General features: G+C 47.1%; 1 protein-coding gene across 3 annotated transcripts in view; it reads right to left on the reverse strand.

Moving 5' to 3' along the window:
- UBE2J2 (ubiquitin conjugating enzyme E2 J2) overlaps positions 1-18,435 on the reverse strand; it is a 51,326-nt gene that overhangs the window by 23,477 nt on the left and 9,414 nt on the right. Inside the window, exons 1-3 of one of the 3 annotated variants that reach the window (XM_040325839.1) lie at positions 15,364-15,473; positions 5,886-5,950; positions 3,306-3,436 (exon numbers count right to left, since the gene is read on the reverse strand). In XM_040325839.1, the coding sequence (XP_040181773.1) occupies positions 3,306-3,436 (131 nt within the window). In that variant the 5' untranslated portion in view covers positions 5,886-5,950; positions 15,364-15,473. Of the gene's footprint in view, positions 1-3,305; positions 3,437-5,885; positions 5,951-15,363; positions 15,475-18,435 lie in introns of those variants that run through there. The other 2 variants (XM_040325840.1, XM_040325841.1) reach the window with 2 other exon arrangements.

Consider the following 18,435-nt stretch of genomic DNA (forward strand, 5'->3'; position numbering starts at 1 on the left):
TGTCAGCGAGTTAAAAAGCGGTTCAGAGGAGGAGACAGAGATGACAGTTGCTCTTTAAAAATTAGGATTTAAAATCAATACTTTTTTACTAGCGATTTAAATCACGATTTAAATTGTGATTTAAAGCGACTTGATTTATCCACTTCGTACCGGGGGTGGACGTCCATGGACATCCTTGACTTTGAGCTGGGATATCTGAATGATGCCTGCAGCTATAGGCATCATTCAGATATCATCTTTTAGAGCCGGCGATTCTGTGCGCCATAAAAACGATCATATCGGCAGTTCCGCCGATTGATCATTCTTACGGGCGGCGAGAGGGGACATCCCCCTCCTCCCACCAGTGTTTCTGCCGACTCAACCTTTCTCTTTTAAGCAATTCTAAAAAGGGAAAAGAACGCCCACTAACTGTCCCTAAACACTTACCTGACTCCTGCCACCATTTCGGTGCGGTCTCCTCCTCCAGCCCCGCTCCCCTCACTTCCTGGCACAATCATTGAGGCGCCGGTACGAGCAGACAGGCGGGGAGGAGGTTAGAGACACACAGACACAGAAGAGCAGGGCTGCGAATGAGAGAGGCACGTACTCCGACAACGGTGCTCAGCAGCCCTGATATATCGTAGTCAGTGTACAGCCAGGTTTTTTTAGGTGTTACAGGGGCCAAATGACACAGCACAAGCACTGTGCTGTATAACATAGTTTAAGGGGACAGGATCTGTTTATTTTTTGGGGGGGTTAACAAATGCTTTAATGACAATATCTGCAAACAAAGACAGAACATAATCTTATGTCAACACTGTCGGCTCAACACTACTTTTTGAACAAAGAAAGGACGGTGGGACTTTAAATGAAGCAGTTCACAGGTGGGAAGTAAAAATTAAAATAATCAAGTTTAATGTATATATAAAACATTGATGTATTAATGTATGAAAGGTGACATGTGCCAGTGCACACGGTACAACCTACATGGACATATACATATAACAATAGACATAATTCATTAAACAATAAAAGGAATTATAATCATGAAGTAAATACAGATGTAAATTCAGCATCACATGACAACAGCCGGCTCGAGCTGGAGGCGGTGGCGCTAGTTGTGGGCGGTTTCATTACCACCCAGGCTGTGGCCCCGCCCCATGCACTGCCTGGGAAACGTGACATCGGTGGTGAGCTCAGACACGTGCGGGACGCATTTAAGGCGTCTTCCCGGATCCGGCGCCCATTTCCACCTACATCTGCAAACGCCATAGCTTTGACAAGCTCCTGCCTCCAGTATATTTAAGGTAATACTCGTGATCTTAGCACCAAGGTCACCCTTTACACTTATTCCCATTATCTTGGTGAATCCGAATTGGACATACTCTACTCTCTAGTTACCCACTCACTACCTGTAATAACCACTGACTGCGATGTGGAGATGTTTGGCTTGTGCTCCATGGATGATGCCGATGTGTGTTCACGCTGTGCTGGATTCCTCACCACCCCAGCTCCTGGAAGAGACACACACCCCCCCTGGTCCTTTTCCCATACCGTGCCCTGGTGTGATATACATTGCAAGTACCTGAATTGACATATTGTCTTTTCCGGTGCACCTAGTCAATACTTTGACGCAATCATACTTTAATATTTCAGATGTCCCTAGCATCCGCCCCTGAGGAAGCGTTTTCACAGAAACACGTCGGGCACCAAGGATGCAGTTATCTGCTTCAATAAGACGACACTCTCTTATACTTTTTATGATTCATACGATTTTATACCTCCACATCATGTTGTCATGTGTTGCTGAATTTACATCTATATTTAATTTACGATTATAATCCCTTTTATTGTTTAATGAATTATGTCTATTGTTATATGTATATGTCCATGTAGGTTGTACCGTGTGCACTGGCACATGTCACCTTTCATACATTTAGTAAATCAATATTTTATATATACAGTAAACTTGATTATTTTCATTTTTACTCCCCACCTGAACTGCTTCATTTAAAGCCCCACCGGGATGGAAGCACTTCCACATGCTTCATTTAAAGTCCCACCAACCTCCTCTTGTCATATAAAATTTTAGAAGGCCAATACATTAGTCATCCATAAAAGACATTCTAGGATACATGTCGTTGCTGGCCAGAAAAGGTGAAATAAGAAGTGGGTAACATGCCCTTATACTTTAAGTATACAAGGGCAATTAGCTACACATTCATGTTATTGGAAAGAATTCCCTGCAGTTTTATTTAGGCTGATGGCAATGCGCTGACTCAGGCTCCTGTTTGCCCAAAGTCACTCAAAATAGTTGGTGCCTGACAGAATCTATACATATATAAACCTTTATTGCCACATATGTTTCAATCCATAGTGATAGCTCCCCTTACGCGTTTCAGTCTTAGTCATAGCTTCATAGCAGATTTTGGATATTACAAGAAAAAATGCTTTCCTAACTAGTCCCTGCTTATGCAGCTATGCAGAGAAATATATGAATAAAGGACAACCGTAGATTTCTATGAACATTTAGTAAAGGAAAAACGCTAATGTAAGCATTTCTATGAGGCACATATACAAAATGTGATATAATGACACATAATAAATAGATGCATTTCATATAAAACTGTCTGCCGACAGCACCTAGTAACTTTTTTTTTTTTGGCAAGGGATGCTAGAGGTGCCTGGTTTCCTGACATCATAAGCAGTACCTTGAAAAAGTTTTTGTGGCCAGTACATGTCTCCAGCCTTCTGCCAATAAAAAGGCACAAAGCAGTCAGCAGAATAGCAACCAGGCAAAGGAGAGCACAAAGGATCCAGCAGAGAGCAGACAATAGCCAAAAGCGCTGAAAGGTAGTCACAGGATATTGACAATGAAATATGCCAGGAAATGATGCATCCAGCATGATGAGCCACCCTAAACCAATGATGGCGAACCTTGGCACCCCAGATGTTCTTGAACTACATTTCCCATGATGCTCAACTACACTGCAGAGTGCATGAGCATCATGGGAAACGTAGTTCCAAAACATCTGGGGTGCCAAGGTTCGCCATCACTGCTCAGGATCAATGGTCAGGGGTAGGAACATACACCCAATAATAAAAGTCTAGTAAGTTATGAGGTTCTCACAATACCAGACTACTAGCAGCAAAGTGGAAGGAGGGTGGCCTGGTGCACAATAGCTATACCTACATGGGAAAAAAAAGTACTATTGTGCTGCATACATTTTATGCCTTTATTTGTAGTTTGGATTAGGGACATACCTTTACCCGGGAGCAAAACAGCCAAACTAGGCTGGAAGAGCAATTTATCTTGAAAAACTCACCATTCCAAAATATTTGAAGGGAGGGGTTCAGCGCAGATATAAGGCACTGGGTCTTTTTTGATGCGCAGGTAGTCTTGCTTTAACCGTTGTGTTGCAGTTGTTGGTGCTCTTTTATTACTGTTGCTGCTCATCTGTTAAAAAATAAATAAAATAAAATAAAAAGTTAAACGTATACTTGAACATCTTTGTACCATAATTGCATTTTCTTTTTTTTTGCAGTTTTATTTTGTGGTCAGGTTACCACTAATGTTTAGTGTCCTATACTCGCAGTGCTGCTGGATACTGTACAAATGACAGTTTCATTCATGCCAGATATTAGTCAGTGCTTAGGGCTTGTTCACACGTTTCTAGCGCTTAACAAATGCCCTATGGGTAGCTTTTGATGAGCGTTAAAGCACGATAAAAACCGCTCCACAAACGCATAGTCCTTTACAGTTAATAAACTAAACTTAAACACCCCGGAACTGCCTGCCACGGCGTTTGCAAAGTGTTACCATAGACTTGAATGAGAAGCATTGAAAGGCTTCAAACGCCTTCTGACTCAACATGAGGCCTCAATTCTGAAGGGACGCAATGCTAATGCTTCATATTTTGATCGTGTGAATAGCACTGTGTGCTGCATATTGTATCATTTGCATAGGCATTTGAGGGGCAATGCAATGCCTCTCAAACACCTGCTTTTAATGCCAGTGTGAACTTAGCCTTAGAGTCATGGCTATAATATAGTGAAGGATCATGTTCACTCTCCCCTCATCCATTCTCGCAAATAGTGTTTATTCTTTTTTATTAAAGGGGTTGTAAAGGTTCGGTTTTTATTTTCTAAATGGGTTCCTTTAAAGTGGTTGTAAACCCATTACAACCATTTTAACCTACAGGTAAGTCTAGATTAAGGCTTACCTGTAGGTGCAACAAATACCTCCTAAACCTACACGGTTTAAGAGACATTTGCAAAAGAAAGACACCGATGTCTGTAGACAACGGCGCGCAGGTGCACGGAGTGTGCTTTTATTAACGGCGTTCATGCAGTTAGTGGCGGCACGTCATTGCGGCTCCGGCCAGTCACAGCAATGGCTCGTGGAGAGATGGCGCCAACGGAGGAGGTGACCGAGCACCGCTGCGGGGGCTTCGATCTCAGATAAGTACTTCATAATGAGCTAATATGCTATGCATACTAGCTCATTATGCCTTTGCCTTGCAGGGTGTTTTTTTTTTTTTAAGAGGGTTTACTTCCTCTTTAATACAGTGCATTGTTGGTTAACTAACCTTTTCCTTCGAATTATCTTCTAAATGTTTTTTTCCTTTGTCTGAAATTCTCACTTCCTGTTCCTCCTCAGTAAGCTGTTCTGGCTGACTAACCACCGCTCGGATGATGGTGGAAAGCTTACTGAGGAGAAACAGGAAGTGAGAAATTCAGACAAAGAAAAAAAAGGGAAATCGAAGGAAAAGGTAAGTGAACCAACACTAGCTTAAAAGGAACCCATTTAGAAAATAAAACAAACTTTTACAACCCCTTTAACTACCTCGTGTCCAGAGAATAATGTTGAGCCATCCTGTCGTTTACCAGGCCCTTCTCTCCCTTTGTCCATGAGCAGATTGCCTTGTATTTTGTGAAAAGAATACATGCCTCTTTGAAAATGGCTGAGGGGAGAGTGAACAATGCAATTCCAGTCACAGCGCCGGTGTTCTGTCAAGAAGTGCCCCCCATCGAAACAGTGCCCCCGCATGCGTAAGGACGGAGCCGCACTCCAGCCGAGTTGCCGATCAGCTGGTGTGACGTTCCAGGGCGCAAACGCACATCGTAGGAGGTATATCTTGATGGGAGATACCATTTCACTGCACAATTGAAACCTATACAAACAGTGGGGGGAGACTGTAGTTCTCACATTGTGCCTCGCTGTTAGCCGCCCTCCAGCAGCAGCAATGCACAATCTGACAACCAGCTGTTTGTATAGGTTTAAATTGTGCCTTTGAATTGCTATCTCCCATCGAGAGATACCACTTACGATGTGCGCATGAACCATGGTTACATCAGCCCCAGCTGATCGGCAAGTCAGTGGTTGCGTTATGGACGTACAGGGCCGCCATCAGGGGGAGGTACAGGCATTACACCTGTAAGGGGCCCCAAAATTTGTGATGGCTGCCCTGTGGACGTATGGCGCATGCCGCCGTTCATCCCGGGCATTATTCGATGGGGGGGCACTTCGACAGAACACCAGAAGTTAAATATTTTACATCATTTCTCTTTTGGAGTTCCATTTTAAAAAGGAAAAAAAATGGCTGTTCGCTTTTTTTTTTTTTTTTGTGGTCCTAGCCATACGAATCTGATCCCAGCTATCACGTTTCCATTTTTTAAAATGTGGCATATACCCCCGTTTTCAAAAAAACAAGCCATGTATAATTTAACATTATTACTATTTCTTGTGATATATTTTGTATTCTGCTGATATTTTGATACAAATCACAAATACTAAATTCAAATCTCACAAGAGTGTGAAAAGCAGGATAAAAGTGCAGTAAAAGGAGCAAACAGAAAGAAAAATGAGAAAAACTAAAAAGTAAACAAAATAAAACATCACATACTGTTGTGAAACTGGATCAGAAGTCAGGCAAATCCCAAGACTTCCATGTACAGTCATTCACCACCTCTGAAAAACACAACAATGTGGTCAGATTTCTTTGCATGATGTTAGTGGAATAAAGTATAAACTACATACTTCCTTATACTAATTCTCTATTGCATTTCTACATTTTTAAGAACAAACAAGTGAGGGAAACAGAAACTGCCATCAACAACTTTTTCCATAAAACTTAATGGCTTTCATATTTTCTGAAACACAATGCTTAGTTTGAGCCGGTGCTAAAAAAAAAAAGGATACAAGCCAGACAGTCAGGCAACCAGCATTTTCAGGGGGGAGGGGGGGCACAGCTTATCCCCCTATTTGTTTCACTACAGGATTTCCTTTAAAATGTCTTTCCAAGACGAATAACAAAAACAAAAATGAGACAGAAGTGGGCGCCAGACTAAGAGTCGGTTCACACTGCAGCGGCACGACTTCAGGGGCGATTTGCAAAACGACTTCTGTATAGAAGTCAATGCAGATCGCCCCGAGCTGCCCCCGAAGTTGTACAGGAACCTTTTTCTAAGTCGGAGCGACTTGCGTCGCTCCTATTAGAACGGTTCCATTGCTTTGAATGGGACGCGACAAACAGGCGGCTGAGCCGCCTGACGAGTCGCCCCAGTGTGAACCGGGTCCAAGTGTAGCAGATTAAAAAAACTATTTTTTGATATTAAAAAAGCCAAAATGGCAACTCAGTAACAGACAGGAAGGCACATACTTTTACACACACACAAACTTCCATAACCACTTCCCGCCCGGCCTATAGCCGATTTACGTCCGGGAAGTGGTTATGAAATCCTGACAGGACGTTCTAGAACGTCCTGCAGGATTTCATGCCGCGCGCGCCCGTGGGGGCGCGCATCGCGGCGATCGGTGATGCGGGGTGTCAGTCTGACACCCTGCATCTCCGATCTCGGTAAAGAGCCTCCGGCGGAGACTCTTTACCACGTGATCAGCCGTGTCCAACCACGGCTGATCACGATGTAAACAGGAAGAGCCGTTGATGGCTCTTCCTCACTCGCGTCTGACAGACGCGAGTAGAGGAGAGCCGATCGGCGGCTCTCCTGACAGGGGGGGTTCGCGCTGATTGTTTATCAGCGCAGCCCCCCCTCGGATCGCCACACTGGATCACCAGGGATGCCCACCCTGGAGCACCAGGGTGGGCAAAAAAAAAAAAAAAAAAAAGCCTGCAAAAAAAAAAAAAAAAAAGCATTAAAAGAAAAATGATGCCAGTCAGTGCCAACAAATGGGCACTGACTGGCAACCTGGCAAAAATCAGTGCTGCCACCCCAGTGTCCATCAGCGCCACCCCAGTGTCCATCAGTGCCATCCCACAGTGCCCATCCATGCCCAGTGCCCACCTATCAGTGCCCATCTGTGCCACCCATAAGTATCCATCAGTGCCGCCCATGAGTGCCCATCAGTGCCGCCTGTGTGCCCATCAGTGCCGCCTGTGTGCCCATCAGTGCCGCCTGTGTGCCCATCAGTGCCGCATACCAGCGCCGCCAATCAGTGCCACCTCATCTGTGCCCGTCAGTACTACCTCATCGATGTCCATCAGTGCCGCCATATCAGTGCCCGTAATTGAAAGAGAAAACTTATTTACAAAAAAATTAACAGAAAAAAATAAAAACGTAATTTTTTTTTCCAAATTTTCAGCCTTTTTTTAGTTGTTGCGCAAAAAAAAAAAAAAAAATCGCAGAGGTGATCGAATACCACCAAAAGAAAGCTCTATTTGTGGGGAAAAAAGGACGCCAATTTTGTTTGGGTCCAGTGTAGCATGACCGCGCAATTGTCATTCAAAGTGCGACAGTGCTGAAAGCTGAAAATTGGCTTGGGCGGGAAGCTGCGTAAGTACCTGGTATGGAAGTGGATAAAGACATGGATGACCGAGTTTGGGGTGTTGGAACTTGACTGGCCTGCACAGAGTCCTGACCTCAACCCGATAGAAAACACCTTTGGGATGAATTAGAGTGGAGACTGCGAGCCAGGCCTTCTCATCCAACATCAATGCCTGACCTCACAAATGCGCTTCTGGAAGAATGGTGAAACATTCCCATAGACACACTCCTAAACCTTGTGGACAGCTTTCCCAGAAGAGTTGAAGGTGTTATAGCTGCAAAGGGTGGGCCAACTCAATATGGAACCCTACGGACTAATAGCTAGATTCATAAAGAGTTAGGCCGGCGTATCAGTAGATACGCCGACCTAACTCAGAATCTGCGCCGTCCTAAATTTAAGTGTATTCTCAAACTGAGATACACTTAAACCTATCTAAGATACGACGGCTTGCGCCGTCCTATCTTAGGGTGCAATATTTAGGCTGGCCGCTAGGTGGCGCTTCCATTGCGTTCGGCGTAGAATATGTAAATGACTAGATACGCCGATTCACGAACGTACTTCCGCCCGTCGCAGTAAAGATACGCCGTTTATGTAAGGCATTTTCAGGCGTAAAGTTATTCCAGCAAATAGCTGGACTAGTAATTTTAAGTATGGCTGTTGTTCCCGCGTCGAAATTTGAAAATTTTACGTCGTTTGCGTAAGTCGTCCGTGAATAGGGCTGGACGTAATTTACGTTCACGTCAAAACCAATACGTCCTTGCGGCGTACTTTGCCGCAATGCAATATATATATATATATATTTAGATGGGAAAAAACATGCATCACACCGTCCCCTCACCCAACTGCAGGGAAAACTGGCAGCTGCCTGCACACCGAGGACCAGTTCACACACCATATGCACTGCAGTCCGGTGCGTTTTTTTAATGCATCAAAAATGCACAAAAAGTAGGTTTATATGGTTTTCAATTACATAGTTTACACCAGTGCTTACAGGGAAAAAAAAGTAAAACAACATGTTGCATATTTCCTGCACTGGAATGCTGTAAAACGCATCAAAAATGCGCTGTAACACATGTCCTTATTTACGGTAGTTCACACCATAGAAATGCAGTGCGGATGCGTTCCAGATGCTTTTCTGCATCCTTGTTTTTGAAGTGTTCCAGTGCGTTTTTGGTGCAGTTTAGTGCATTTTCCCCCTCTTTTCTTCTTAATCTTAAAGCGGACATCCACCCAAATATTTTTTTTCTTTTAACCACTTCCATACAGGGCACTTACGCACCTTCCCGCCCAAGCCAATTTTCAGCTTTCAGCACTGTCGCACTTTGAATGGGAATTGCGCGGCCATGCTACACTGTACCCAAACAAAATTGGCGTCCTTTTTTTCCCCACAAATAGAGCTTTCTTTTGGTGTATTTGATCACCTCTGTGATTTTTTTTTTTGCGCAACAACTAAAAAAAGACTGAAAATTTTGAAAAAAAAATACGTTTTAATTTTTTTCTGTACATTTTTTTGTAAATAAGTAAGTTTTCTCTTTCAATTACGGGCACTGATATGGTGGCACTGATTGGCACAGATTGGCGGGCGGCAAGTGGTTAAAAGCCAGCACCTACAAATACTGCAGCTGCTGAATTTTAAAAAATGTACACTTCCCCATCCAGCGCACCCGCGAAATGTTGTCAGCCGAGGCTGAGCAATCGCACGTCTCTCGGCTGCTACCGCCGCCATCCTCGGTGAGAGAATCAGGAAGTGAAGCGTTGCGATCTTCACTGCCGGTTCCCTACTGCGCATCTCTCTCCTGGGACCAGTGTGTTTCCCAGACGACAGGGGGGGGAGGGGCGGAAGTGGTGTGACTCCCTCGGGAGTCGATTCCCAGAAGTGGGTGCAAATACCTGTCTTGCACAGGTATCTGCACCCCCTCCCCCCTGAAAGGTGCCAAAATGTGACACCAGAGGGGGGGGGGTTCCTAAAAAGCGGAGGTTCCATTTTTGGGTGGAACTCCGCTTTAAGGGCCATTTCACACCACATGCAGTCCAGTGCATTTTTTTTTTTCTGCATCACAAACACATGGAAAGTAGGCTATATGGTTTTCAATTGCATAGTTCACATCAGTGCTTGCAATTCCAGTGCGTTCTAGTAAAAAAAAAAAAAGTAGAACATGCTGCATTTTTCCTGCACTGGAACGTTGTAAAACGCCTCAAAAACACACTGGAACGCATCAAAAACCGTGCAGACAGAAAAGAATCTGGAACACATCTGGACTGCGCTTCTATGGTGTGAACTGACCTTAAGGACACGGGTGTTCCAGTATGGGTTTGAAACGTTTTACAGCGTTCCAGTACAAAAAAAAAAACGCAGCGTGTTTTTCTGGAACTACAAGCACTGGTGTGAACTATGCGTTTTTGATTAAAAAAAAATACGCACTGGACTCTGTGTGTGTGAACCAGCCCAACTCCAGACAAAACCTGTTCGTTTTGGACAGAGTGGGGAGGTATAGATTCCCTGTCAGGTATTTATTGCACTCTGTGTCCACTGAATGCAACAATGTTTTATTTTCATTTTTGTAGCAGGGACAGCCAAGTCCTCATGCTGACCTCTTCATTGGGAGATGTGAACATCGATAGTGTGAAACCAGCGGTGGCGACACAGGATGACGTAAGGCCAAGTTCATTCTGTGCCTGCACATTGCTGATGTTTACATGTTGGTCCTGAATACATGCAGCGGCGCCCCACAGGGGTCGTTTACGCTATTCACATGTAAATGTTAGTATAAATGTGTATACACTTACAGTATAAAGCACGGTCAAAAATCGCATTGAAAACACAAATCTTCTAGGTTTTGGTTTACACAGCTAAATGCCATGACCGCCAAACGGCCCTTAGCATACAATTATGGATCTCAATGCAGTTTACTGTACGCCTGTGTGCAAGGCTCCTAAAAGCCAGGAAATTAATACAATTTAAATAAATAACAGACTAAATGATCCTAAAGTCTAAAGACTTGGTTCATGCTCGTGCGGGTGGTTGGGGGTATTTGCAACTGTTCCTGCAACCACCCGCAGCCAAAATGAGCTGCTTTTTACAGACACAGGGAGCTAGCATCTAAACACACAATGCATTTCGGGCGTGCAAACGCACCATGCAACTTCCCTGCCAAAGCTCCCGCCCCTCCACAGCCCAATGTGCAAATGAGCGCAGGAGGGGCCGAGCAGAGAGCCGGTAACTAACAGTCACCAGCTCTATTTTTTTAAGCTTTTTAAATATTTCCTTATTTTCTGCTGTAAAAAAAGGGTACCTTTAAAAACGCTTATAAACGCAAACGCAGGTGCCGCGTTTTGCGTCTGAAACGTGAAAACTTTTGCGTCTGAACCCATTTTTTGGCTTCTGAAAAAAACGAGCATAAACGCAACTGCCGAAAAACGTGACTGTGTGCATGGACACATAGGATAACATTGAATGTGTTCAGGGGGCAGTTGAAAAAGCTGTCCAAATGCCTCTGGACACGTGTTTAGCAGCGTCTTGTGTGCATTGGGCCTAAGACTCACATGAAACGTAAAAATCTTGCCATATAAATTTTAGCATAATAAAAATTTCAATCTATTGCTGTGAGTGTCACCAATGGGCAGGATCACACGTGTGAGATGGTTAAAAAAATAAATAAAAAAATAAAAGTATATGCATGGCTAGAAAGGTGGCCAAGTGGTTAGCACTCTTGCATTGCAGCTCTGGGGTCCTGGGATTTAGGCTAAACACACCAACAGCCTAGGGGATGATATTTTGCCACATTCAGAGGTGGCTAAAAGTCGCCTTTTGGCGCAGGAAGACTCTGTGCTATGGCCACATACAAACTGGGCAATTAGCTGCAGCCAAAATCCCACAAACACCAATCCTCAAAACTCCCTGTCAGCATCCAACAGGGTCCGTTGAAAGCTCTACCGGCATAAAACTGCTCAGATAAGATTACATGTGAACAGTGCTGATGCCGACCACTGAATTGTACAAATCTGACAGTGAATGCTGTTCCCACAGTGTGTGCTGGCAGCATTTAAAACCAACCCTGTGTGGCCATGCGACTATAGTCTGGGTCCAGTGGTCTCCAAACTGTGGCCCTTCAGTCGCCTCTGTCCAACCCCTGGAGTACTTTTCTTCCCTCCGATACAAGACACAATTCCCTCCACTAATACCAATGACAGGGCACCATTCCTCTCACCGCCACCAATGACGGGGCACCATTCCTCTCACCGGCACCAATGACGGGGGCACCATTCCTCTCACCGGCACCAATGACGGGGGCACCATTCCTCTCACCGGCACCAATGACGGGGGCACCAATGACGGGGGCACCATTCCTCTCACCGGCACCAATGACAGGGCACCATTCCTCTCACCGACACCAATGACGGGGGCACCATTCCTCTCAGCGACACCAATGACGGGGGCACCATTCCTCTCACCGGCACCAATGACGGGGGCACCATTCCTCTCACCGGCACCAATGACGGGGGCACCAATGACGGGGGCACCATTCCTCTCACCGGCACCAATGACAGGGCACCATTCCTCTCACCGACACCAATGACGGGGGCACCATTCCTCTCAGCGACACCAATGACGGGGGCACCCTTCCTCTCACCGGCATCAATGACGGGGAACCATTCCCCTCACCGGCACCAATGACGGGGGGCACCATTCCTCTCACCGCCACCAATGACGGGGGCACCATTCCTCTCACCGCCACCAATGACGGGGGCACCATTCCTCTCACCGCCACCAATGACGGGGGCACCATTCCTCTCACCGCCACCAATGACGGGGGCACCATTCCTCTCACCGCCACCAATGACGGGGGCACCATTCCTCTCACCGCCACCAATGACGGGGGCACCATTCCTCTCACCGGAACCAATGACGGGGCACCATTCCTCTCACCGCCACCAATGACGGGGGCACCATTCCTCTCACCGCCACCAATGACGGGGGCACCATTCCTCTCACCGCCACCAATGACGGGGGCACCATTCCTCTCACCGCCACCAATGACGGGGGCACCATTCCTCTCACCGGCACCAATGACGGGGGCACCATTCCTCTCACCGGCACCATTGACGGGGGCACCATTCCTCTCGCCGGCACCATTGACGGGGGCACCATTCCTCTCGCCGGCACCATTGACGGGGGCACCATTCCTCTCGCCGGCACCATTGACGGGGGCACCATTCCTCTCGCCGGCACCAATGACGGGGGCACCATTCCTCTCGCCGGTACCAATGACGGGGGCACCATTCCTCTCGCCGGCACCAATGACGGGGCACCATTCCTCTCGCCGGCACCAATGACGGGGCACCATTCCTCTCGCCGGCACCAATGACGGGGCACCATTCCTCTCGCCGGCACCAATGACGGGGCACCATTCCTCTCGCCGGCACCAATGACGGGGGCACCATTCCTCTCGCCGGCACCAATGACGAGGCACCATTCCTCTCACCGGCACCAATGACGGGGCACCATTCCTCTCACCGGCACCAATGACGGGGGCACCATTCCTCTCACCGGCACCAATGACGGGGGCACCATTCCTCTCACCGGCACCAATGACCGGGGCACCATTCCTCTCACCGGCACCAATGACCGGGGCACCATTCCTCTCACCGGCACCAATGACCGGGGCACCATTCCTCTCACCGGCACCAATGACCGGGGCACCATTCCTCTCACCGGCACCAATGACCGGGGCACCATTCCTCTCACCGGCACCAATGACCGGGGCACCATTCCTCTCACCGGCACCAATGATGGGGGCACCATTCCTCTCACCGGCACCAATGACGAGGCTCCATTCCTGTCACTGGCACCAATGATGGGGCACCATTCCTCTCACTTAATCACTGTTCGGCTTGCCTTTTGTTGACACAAGTGGTGCCAACAAGGGGCACTCATGGCTCAAATGTCAGACATTAGCTACCGAATTGCCAGACTTTTGAGCCTTTAGGTATAAAAAGCTGACAGGGGTTCACTTCTAACCTTTCACCAATCAATTCCCATTTGAAACAAAACCCTCCTAGTCTTAACAGCCAAGGAAGCTGCATCTGTTTGATCTGCAGTTGACATGGGATCAGTTATGACACCCTTCATTTGACAGTATAGTTGAGAGTACAAGCAACTGTGACAGTTATCATTCAAGGCACGCCTTGAATGTAGCGGTTTTGGGAAACGTATAATGATGGGTTGAGAAGAGTGTTGGCTTTAGATACAGTTTAAAGTGGATGTAAACCCTGACATCTACCCAGTGTAGTGAACAGGCTCAGGTGATACACAGAGATGAAACAAATCTTTAACAAAACTTGTTAAAAGTCAGTATTTTTTTGCTAGAAAGTTACTTAGAAAACCTCAAACATTATATATCATTTTTTTTTAGCAGAGACCCTAGAGCAGGGATAAGCAATTAGCGGACCTCCAGCTGTTGCAAAACTACAAATCCCTTCATGCCTCTGCCTCTGGGTGTCATGCTTGTGGCTGTCAGAGCCTTGCTATGCCTCATGGGATTTGTAGTTCTGCAACAGCTGGAGGTCCGCTAATTGCATATCCCCGCCCTAGAGAATAAAATAGCGATTTTTGTAATATTTTATGTCACGTGGTATTTGCGCAGTGGCCTTTCAAGCACATTTTTTTCACCTAAATGGAAGGTGACCCCCTGACATGCCACATTTGGTATGTAATTTCTTTTTTTGGGGGGGGGGACCCTCTTTTTAGAGGGGTTCAGCTCCCACTTCCTCCCAGGGCACCGCAAGTTCACCTCTCCCTCTCTGCAATCTTTTGGGACACGTCACAGGTCCCAGATGATTGCCTGGCCAGTCACAGTGCGCACCGCGGCTTGCGCATGCGCAGCGAGAGCCGGGCGCCCACAGTCGTGATCCCGGCGCCGCAGAGAGGAGCAGAGCTTCGTTCCCCCGCATTGCTGGACCCTGGGACAGGTAAGAGTCCGATTATTAAAAGTCAGCAGCTGCAGTATTTGTAGCTGCTGAATTTTTATTTTATTTTTTTAAGTCGGAACTCCAAAAAAACATTTTTGTATAATGTGAAAGATGATGTCACACCACGAGAAGAGTGATCTTTATTCTAAGCAAAAAATAAAATAGTGATTCTCCTTTTCTCCAGAATGGTGCAGCTCTATTATGTAGTGTGATCACAAGGCACACAGACATTTGGGGGGTGATGAGATGAGGGGTCTCCATAGCTCAGGGATTTGGGGATAATGGGCTCAGATTGGAGATTTAGGCCACATATGGACCAGCCCAGAACAATAACATGGGGGGGGGGGGTAGGAAAGGAGCTTCCCCCCACACAGCTGTGGAAGTAGAAGTCCCAGCATGCACAGGGTGACAGGCCACGCTGGGTGTTGTGGTACCTCCAGGGCCCCAGGAAGGAGGAAGACAGTCAGCAATGGATGTCAGTGCCCACAAACACCACAGTCCCTCCCTTCCTCCTCCAGGGCCTGAGGAGACATGAGCCCAGCGGCCGGTCCAACCAGCTCCTCCCCCACTCTACCCACCATCACTGACCACCCCTCCCCCACTACCACACACCACGACTGCCCCCTCACCTCTCTGCCAGGATCACCTAACCCCGTCTTCCCTTTTCTCCTCCTCGATGTCCTGTTTCCTCCCCCGCTTCCAATATGGCCGAGACGGGCACTTTCACTTCCGCTTCCGATTACGTGATTCTGGAAGGCGTCATCTGGGAAGCTCTCGTGGCCATGGTAACAGGCTACGTCTCTCAGACCTCTGCTTTCGCGTTGCGCGCCCTCTGCTGGATGAGCTTAGTCGTGACACGTTTTCATTATGTAAGCTCAGCTCCCTCAGCTGTGAGCAGGGTGACAACGGTGACAACGGTGTCTGGTCTGCATCCAGCTTGGCCTGCTTAAAAATAGCTGCTGCCTGTTTTTTTTTTTTTTTCAAAGCCAAATGTTTTACTTTATTGCTGCAAAAAAGGTTTACAAGAAAAGAGAGAAATGTCCACCTGTGCTTCAATGGAGACACTGAAGGGTTCATTTACACCGTAGCATTTTGAGGCGTCATGCACACAGAACATCTGACTTTCTCCTCTAGATGCCCGAAATCGCCAAATTGGTGTGGCACCGCAAAGTCGGCATTGCACCGACTAGAAGAGTGCATTGTGGGCACTAATCGCATGACAAGTCGCTCCAATGTGAACGGCGGCTCAAGCCCCATTTATTGCATGCTTGTCTAGGAGCGTTTAAGGATTTCATTGTCCAGAATATTTATTTATTCCGGCCATTGGAATGAATGGACACTCAAGCATTAAACGCATCTAGCGTTTAGGAACTTTTAGAATCGTCTACGCACATCAAGTGTTTTTCAGCAAGCAGCTTGGGGGCACAGAGCAGGCGCACTCCCGACCCTGAGCTCTGTGTGTCCATTCACACATGGAGCCGTGGCTCGGCCCCACCCCCTCAGTCTCCTGTTTGGCACACTGGCTGTGATTGACAAAAGCCAATCAGGAGTGCGAGTCCCCAGAGAGGCAAAGCTCTCGTGAACATCGTTGGATTGAGAGGGGCTCAGGTAAGTATTAGAGGGGCTGCTGCACACAGAAAGTGTTTTTGCCATGCACAGTGGCGGCCCATCCATAGGGACGCTCCTGTAGTCACAAAAAAAAAACACGGGGCCTTTAAGAATTTTTATTTGCCTTAAAATGTAATTTTTACATTTTAACTGCAGTGATGACGGCTGTCTATAGAGGGCACCGCCACCCCCTCTTGCAAATAACATACATTCATGCATTGTATTGCACAAATGTATGTTATTGTTGGTTGCCAGCTGCCGCTGGTCTATTCAGATAACTGGACATAGGGCGCCGGTTACCTGAATAACGGCAGCTGGTTGGCTGAGCGAAAGTGCCTATCAGAGCCAGCGGCTCTGATAGGCTTTTCGAGTACAGCCCTAGTCTCCCCGGAAGGTCTATCCTCGGAACGTAAGGGGGCTGCGTTCCTTGGATAAGACTGACGTCCGTTTCAACCAATCAGGTTCCCGGATTCTGGTTATCAGGAACCTGATTGGCTGAAGCGTCACCAAGGCGGGAGAAGACATCGAGGGAGGACATAGAAGCAGAAAGGTAAGTGCATTTTACAGGGATTCCACTATAACCTCTAGTAACCCCTTCAATGCCGCTCACTACTATACCCTCTAATAACCCCTTCAATGCCGCTTACCACTATACCCTCTAGTAACCCCTTCAATGCCGCTCACCACTGTACCCTCTAATAACCCCTTCAATGCTGCTCACCACTATACCCACTAATAACCCCTTCAATGCTGCTCACCACTATACCCTCTAGTAACCCCTTCAATGCCGCTCACCACTATACCCACTAATAACCCCTTCAATGCTGCTCACCACTATACCCTCTAGTTACCCCTTCACCACTATACCCCAGCGGCGACAATGGGCACAGAGGCAACAAAGGGCACAGTGGCATCAATTAAAGGGCACAGCACAGTGACAACAATGGGCACAGTGGCAACAATTAAAGGGCACAGCACAGTGACAACAATGGGTACAGTGGCAACAATTAAAGGGCACAGCACAGTGGCAACAATTAAAGGGCACAGCACTGTGACAACAATGGGCACCGTGGCAACAATTAAATGGCACAGCACAGTGACATGCACAGTGGCAACAATGGGCACAGTGGTGACAATTGGCACAGTGGCTGCGTTTGATGGCACGGCACAGTGGTGACAATTGATGGCACAGTGGCTGCGTTTGATGGCATGGCACAGTGGTGACAATTGATGGCACAGCGGCTGCGTTTGATGGCATGGCACAGTGGTGACAATTGATGGCACAGTGACTGCGTTTGATGGCATGGCACAGTGGTGACAATTGATGGCACAGTGGCTGCATTTGATAGGCACAGTGAGGCTGCAATTTTTTTTTTCGTTTGCGCCCCCCCAAATATTTTGAGCACCAGCCGCCACTGGCCATGCATGAATGTAAAAAAACTTGGGCCCTTACAAACACTTTAAGGTGAAAAACCTTTACGTGCAGCTCCCCCTGCAGCCCCCTCCAAATTGTCACCTGAGCCCTATATCGGTCCAACACTGTGCATGTCTGCAGCAGCTCTTCTCCCCTCTCCCCTGAATTACAGGCTTGGAGCCATTGGCTTCTGCTGCCGTCAGTCAAACCCTGTGAGCGACAGGGGCAGGGTTGCGGCCACCCAGGCTGTGTGTGATTGGAAGCAAACAGCCTGGCTCAGGTCCCCCATACGAAGTGGCTTGCTATGGTGGACACTTGGCGGGGGAGGAGCCAGGAGTGCCGGTGGGGGACCTGAGAAGAGGAGGATCGAGGCTGCTCTTTGCAAAACCACTACACGGAGCAGGTACGTGTAACATAGAAGAAAAATGTTACTGCGCTGATCTAATTATCCAGAGGTATTTAATCTCTGGGAATATGGACATAAGTGAAATATCAGGGCCACAATGTACCCAATCTTAAGTGTGAATAACCTGAATACAAACAATAAAAAATATAAGAAATATATGAGTCATACAAATGTGACACAGTGATTTCAAACTTAAATCATATATCTAGATCAGTGTGTCAGCATACAATCCATATGCCACAGTGCTTCTATGAGAAAAATGGCTGTTGCTGC

Source organism: Rana temporaria, chromosome 10 (assembly GCF_905171775.1).
Source record: "Rana temporaria chromosome 10, aRanTem1.1, whole genome shotgun sequence".
Lineage (NCBI taxonomy): Eukaryota > Metazoa > Chordata > Amphibia > Anura > Ranidae > Rana > Rana temporaria.